At 37.4% G+C, this 6,000-nt stretch overlaps 1 protein-coding gene across 2 annotated transcripts in view; it reads right to left on the bottom strand.

Moving 5' to 3' along the window:
* Nucleotides 1-1,979: 1,979 nt before the first annotated feature.
* RPRD1A (regulation of nuclear pre-mRNA domain containing 1A) overlaps nt 1,980-6,000 on the bottom strand; it is a 73,293-nt gene continuing 69,272 nt past the window's right edge. For both annotated transcript variants that reach the window (XM_024764145.1, XM_024764146.1), the window contains one exon: nt 1,980-5,492. In XM_024764145.1, coding sequence (XP_024619913.1) covers nt 5,343-5,492 — 150 coding nt within the window. In that variant the 3' untranslated portion in view covers nt 1,980-5,342. The remainder of the gene's footprint in view (nt 5,493-6,000) is intronic.

Below are 6,000 nucleotides of genomic sequence, written 5' to 3'. Positions count from 1 at the left end.
CAAAAAAAAAAAAAAAAAAAAAAAAAAAAAGGAAATCCTGACACATGATACAACATGAACGAACCTAGAGGAGATTATGCTAAGTTTAATAAGCCAAGCACAAAAGAACAAATATTTTGTAATTCCACTTATATGAGGTACCTGGAGAAGTCAAATTCATAGAGACAGTAAAATGGTTGCAAGGGGCTGGAGAGATAGGGAGTTATAGTTTAATGGGTAGAGTTTTAAATGGGGAAGATGAAAATGTTCTAAAGATGAATGGTGGTGATGGTTGCACAAGTGTTAACCATCAATGTATTGAATGCCAGAGTACACTTTAAAATGGTGAATTTTATGTTACACACATTTTAGCTCAATAAAAACAACACACAAGACAACTGTGTATATCTTTTCATAAGCCCCCCTCCTTCACCACACTTCTAGCTAAGATGTTACTTTTTAATTTGAATATTTGCATGTTATAATTTCACTATAACTTCACGTTATGCAAAATGTGGATATGGTGATGATAGAGCTGCTACACAACATATCAGTATAACAGGCAGCACTATGTAGTGGTTCGGAAGCACAGGCTCAGAGTCAGACTTGGAGCTGGGTCTGAATCCCAGCTTCACCATTTGACTTGCTCAGGGTCACACAGAATTTACACTGTGTCTTAGCTTCCCCATATGTAAAACTAGAATAATCAGAGCATCTATCGCAAAGGATATGTGAAGTGCTTAGAGCAGCCCTGGTGTACAGTAAGTACCATAAATGCGTGACCTACCATCATTGTATGTTATAGACCATAATTTGCTTTGCAGGGCATTGTTTCTCAAAGTACAGTCAAGAATTACCTGCATCAGAATCATCTTGGTAGCTTGTTTAAAATGCAGATTTCCAAATCTATCCCAAATCTTCAGAAACAGAATCTCTGGATGCAGGTCCCACTGTATAAAACCTACTGCTGCAAGGGGGGAAAATTGGAATGGGAATGGGAAGCACCCGGATTCAGATAAAGTGACCAGAGGCCATCCAGGAATGGAAAACCAGGGGCACTAGCCTAAGGACTAGACCTCCCAGACTTTCTAGATAAGAATCACAGAGAATTCTGATTCAGGAGGTATGTGCCCTTTTTGCAAATGTCCCAAGTGAGTCTTATAAAAGGAGTTTGGCAAACACTGCCCTAGAGACTCCTTCAGATTTCCAGTATTTTCCAATTCTGCTTTAAATTCAAGATGTGGTGAGAGGACCTGTACTCCAGGGATTTCAAGGTACCAAGTAAATCTGTTCACTCAAAAGCACTACTGGGCTTCCCTGGTGGCGCAGTGGTTGAGAGTCCGCCTGCTGATGCAGAGGACACGGGTTCGTGCCCTGGTCCAGGAAGATCCCACATGACGCGGAGCAGCTGGGCCCGTGAGCCATGGCTGCTGAGCCTGCGCGTCCGGAGCCTGTGCTCTGCAACGGAAGAGGCCCGTGTACCGCAAAAAAAAAAGAAAGAAAAAAAGCACTATTTCTGTGCAGTAGGTCACAAAACAAGATATGGTCTCGTTCTCTGCCCAAAGGAACTGCTATATACGGAACTGTAAAACCCATACTTTATTATCTTATTACTTGGAATTGCCTGAAATTACCTGGAATTTTAAATCATGAAGCAAGTCACGGACTTGAAAGTTACTCTAGAACAGCGGTTGTCAAAATGTGGTCCCTAAACTCAGTGGCATTAGCATCAAATTGTTAGAAATGTAAACTATCAGGCCTTATCCCAGAACCTCTGGGGGTGGGGCCCAGCAACCTATAGTTTAATAAGCCCTCCAGGTGATTCGGATGTTCGCTCAAGTTTGGTTCCCATTGACCATGCAAATAGAATCTCCTTTGGCAGTTTCTCCACGGTAATATTGCTGGACACTCCCAGTACTTTGTTTCCCTCCCAGTCCATCAATGTCTCCCTCCCCACCCCATATCCAATTAAACAAATTCACAAAAATAATCTACACATCTCAAAAAGAACGTAAAACTTTATTAAGAACATCTTATATTTTCATCAGATACCACCAAAGAAAAAGGGGTAAAGAAATAGGGAAACTTCATCTTCCCGTGTGCTACTGCCACCTCAGAACAGACTCATGTGTGGATGGCTGGAATTACAGATGGCAACAAATGCTCTGTATAAATACATTCAGTAAGTAACACAATGCTCCCTTTCTATACAGGGAAGAATTGGATTTACACTTTAAAAAGCTTTGATGCAGTGCAACAACTATTAAACAAGACTACATCTTAGGAGCTACTTCTTAATAGAAATCAAAGCAGTATAGAGCTTTATGTTATTTCATATAATATAAATTTTTTGAATGGAAAATTCAGAAAGGACATTCTAACTTTCCTTATTAATTTGTACTTTTGAGTGTTTTCTTTCTAAAGATTTCTCAGAACCTGTTCAATAATGATAACAGATGAGTTGCTCATCTACAGTGACAATTGACAACCTAGGTTTGTTATTTTAATTTTGCAAATCAAGATGACAAGGTCATCCCGGCTGTTGCTGACCCTGAAGGAGTTCTTACAGAAAAACCTTGACGCAGAGTGCATGTGAGAAGAGGTACCAAAATAGCTGCACCTGGACTGGTTTTCCTAGAAAGGGAGGTTGGCTATTAAGCACAGCTCATTTTCTCAGACTCCCGGGTTCCCCCATGTGGTTCTTTTACTTACTGTAATGATGGAAGGAGCAGAGGGAACGCCAGGGAATCTGTTCAAACTGCCACTCCAGACAGCTCTCTGCACTGTTTGTGGAGAAAAGAGTGATGGTATCCATTCAAACCAAAATACCCCTACTGCAAGTATGGTGACATGCTTTTCTCTTGAGGGGCCAGGCCAAGCTGCACTCAAAAATGCATGATTTGCCTCACGTACACAGTGAAGAAAATGCTCATGATTCAGAATCTGGTATTACAGTACCCCCAGCTAGCCCCACTTCTTGAGAAAATGTAGTCTCCCTTTTAGAAAGGAAAGCTATTTACTGCTAAGGCTTACCATGTTAATTATCATAAGGCTGAAAACATAACTTCTAAACCAGACCATATCATTTGTGTTTACAGTCAGTAAATCAACCAACAACTGAAGGTTTGTGGAGGATTGGTCAAAGGGTGAAATTGGGAGTAGGGTTCATGTTGAGTACTATCACTTATGACAAATCGCATCAAGCTCTTTAAAAAATAATGCGTTTTCATCATAAATATTTAGAGCAGATACTGGCATTAAAATCAGTATCTATGTCAGAAGTCTGTCTTAAATGGTGAAAATATTTCAACAAACTTCTAATAGGTTTCAAATCTTCCCAGGAGTACATAGTTTATAAATTAGTTTTAAATGGAAAAAATGTATTTTGAATAGATAAATCAACACTTCAGCAGATCATAAATAAGGTCAAGATGCTGAAAATAAACTAATACACAAGCTTTTGCTTTCACTTTAACAAAAATTAACTTGTGTGACATACTTTTACAATAGGTATAACCAGGTTTTAATAATTGTGCATTGGTTACACCCTCCACCACCATGCTGAATCTTTTTCTTACATATCCTACACCTAGGGACAGAAGTACACAAGACAGACATACACCCCAATGTGTAAGTCTGGCTGCTACACACCATTTTCTTAGTGACGTTACAAATGTTGGTCAGGATCTACTACCAGTAATTTGTCAACCACATTACAAGTTAAGTACATTCATGGTTAAGTGGATTAGATTCCTGGGTGAGCTTTCTGTGGTAGTGTTCACAGGGAATCTAATTACTACCGTTCCTGTGAAAAAATGTGCCCCGAGTCCCAAAAGTTGACTAAAAAACTTTGGAATATAAGCCATATGTGGGAACTACTTCTCTGTGTGTCTGTTTCTGAGAGGTCAAACTGTTAAAAGCACTGTTCCCCAAACTACTGGCTACTAAAAATAAATATTTGTCTTCTCCTTCACATATAAATTCATTTTAGCTATAATCTCTAATACTGAGAAAGAGTGAAGCCATTCAGACTAGTGAGACATAACTGGCTTGTGGGATCTAAAAGATGTTTTATTGACTATCTCAGTTGAATCTTCTTACAACGAAAAGAAAAATTTCTAATATGTAAAGTAATGAATGAAAAAAATGTTCATCCTAAGTCATCACTGAGTACAAAATCCACAGCTTAACAATGTGATCTAAAGAGAAAGCAGGAGAGCATGCAACTGCTCTAACACACAGGGTTAGAAATAAAAGGTAAAAAAAAAGTACATTTGTTTTGGTAATTCTAAATATACAAATATAATATTTACCAGATCTACCCTGTAGTGTAGCACTGCTTAATTTCCAAATATACAGTCATTCAAAAACCTTAAGGAAACATTAAAAATGTTCCAGGCTACTTTACTGAACATTAATGAATATTGTGTTCTTGAGATATTAAAGCTAAAAATACTATTGTTTTTAAAGTTAAATGGCTAAGAGAATAATAAAGTATCATTATTTTACACTTCTTTTAATCCCACAGATGGCTTTGTGTTAAAGGGATCAATTATGTTAAAAGGAGCCTGATTTGACAACTAGAAATCAGTTCTAGAATCAGAGTTGTTCTCTTGGTACAATGTCAAAATTCATAACATTTTCAAAGCATTTTCATATTAATCTATCCAAATAATAATAAAGTTTATTCAAGGGGATCCCTATTTAACACTCCTTTTATTCTACACTGTGGCAGTTGGAATGGAACCCCTATAGTACTATTGTGGAAAAGTTCTCTAGGTTCTGATCTGACTCTCAAAATGACATCCATGTTTACTGTTAAATTATTGACCTCTAGGAAATAGGAATCAAAGGCATTGAGAGGCACAGAACTGATATTTTGGTTGGGGAGAAGGGTGAAAATTAAGTTGGAACACTTAGTCCCTTCTACAATCAAGTCCTAACTATACCATAATAAATTCTCAACAAACTCCTCATTAGTTCTTACTCTTTAGGAATTACATACTATACAGTGATTAGATACTGAAGAAAATAAAGAAAATCATTTGAAAATACATGAAGAAATAGAAACATGGAATTTCTCACAAGGCCCTGAATCAAAAAAATTTACAAAAAGATCTTTTGAAAATAATCACTATTTGTGAGCTTATTAATACACAGAGATTCACGTTGTTTAAACTAAGTCATGTTAACTTACCAATAAAATAGTAAACAAACCAACATTTTAAACAATTTTATAAATTACTTATTTCTTTTTGTTAATGTCACTCTCTCAACAATATACAAAAATAACACTACAGGACTATCCACCTAACCTGTCTCCATCTCTTGCAAAGTCCTGGGCCCTGGAAAGAGACTGGTCATCAATCTTCACTGTAGATGTCCCCCGCAAAGGGCAGGTGCATGTGGCTGCCAGTGACATTGGGCAATCGAGATAAGTCCGGCAGGCTCTGGATCCGGGACCTGAGTTCTTTTCGCACCAGGGAAACTCTGGCTAACTTGCGCTTGTATTCCTGTAACATCAAACCACTCTCATTAGCATTTCTGGGAGTTCAGAGAAGAGCTATCTAGCTTATCTAGCTAATGCTCTACGTTAAATCTGGTAAAACATTCAGTTTATGCTGAATAACGAGATTATAATGTGAGCTTTAGGATCAAAAGAGGGACTTGGGAAATACTCAAGTAGGTAAACTCATTATTATGAAAAATCACAATCGTTAAGCTCTGGTTTCACACTTGTAAAGAGAAGACTAAAATATTAATACACTTAACCACAGCATATAAGATTTTCAGGTATACAGGAGCTTGGATAAGAAAAAGTATATATTTATTTTCACCAACTTGAACTGAAATTTAGCACTGTTTTCAGTTCTGAGTGTTGGCAGCAGGCCACAGGAGCATTATCAGTATCTGTGAGTTTAAGAGAAACCAGTTGCTTCAATATTACTTCACAGTTTTTCACATCTATCTTAAAATACTGTTTACATTTATGACTACTTTGAAATTATTAGACCAATTGCT

The sequence above is a fragment of the Neophocaena asiaeorientalis genome, unplaced genomic scaffold (genome assembly GCF_003031525.2).
Source record: "Neophocaena asiaeorientalis asiaeorientalis breed wild unplaced genomic scaffold, Neophocaena_asiaeorientalis_V1.1 scaffold670, whole genome shotgun sequence".
NCBI classification, from domain to species: Eukaryota; Metazoa; Chordata; class Mammalia; order Artiodactyla; family Phocoenidae; genus Neophocaena; species Neophocaena asiaeorientalis.
This window is presented reverse-complemented; position numbering and strand designations above follow the sequence as displayed.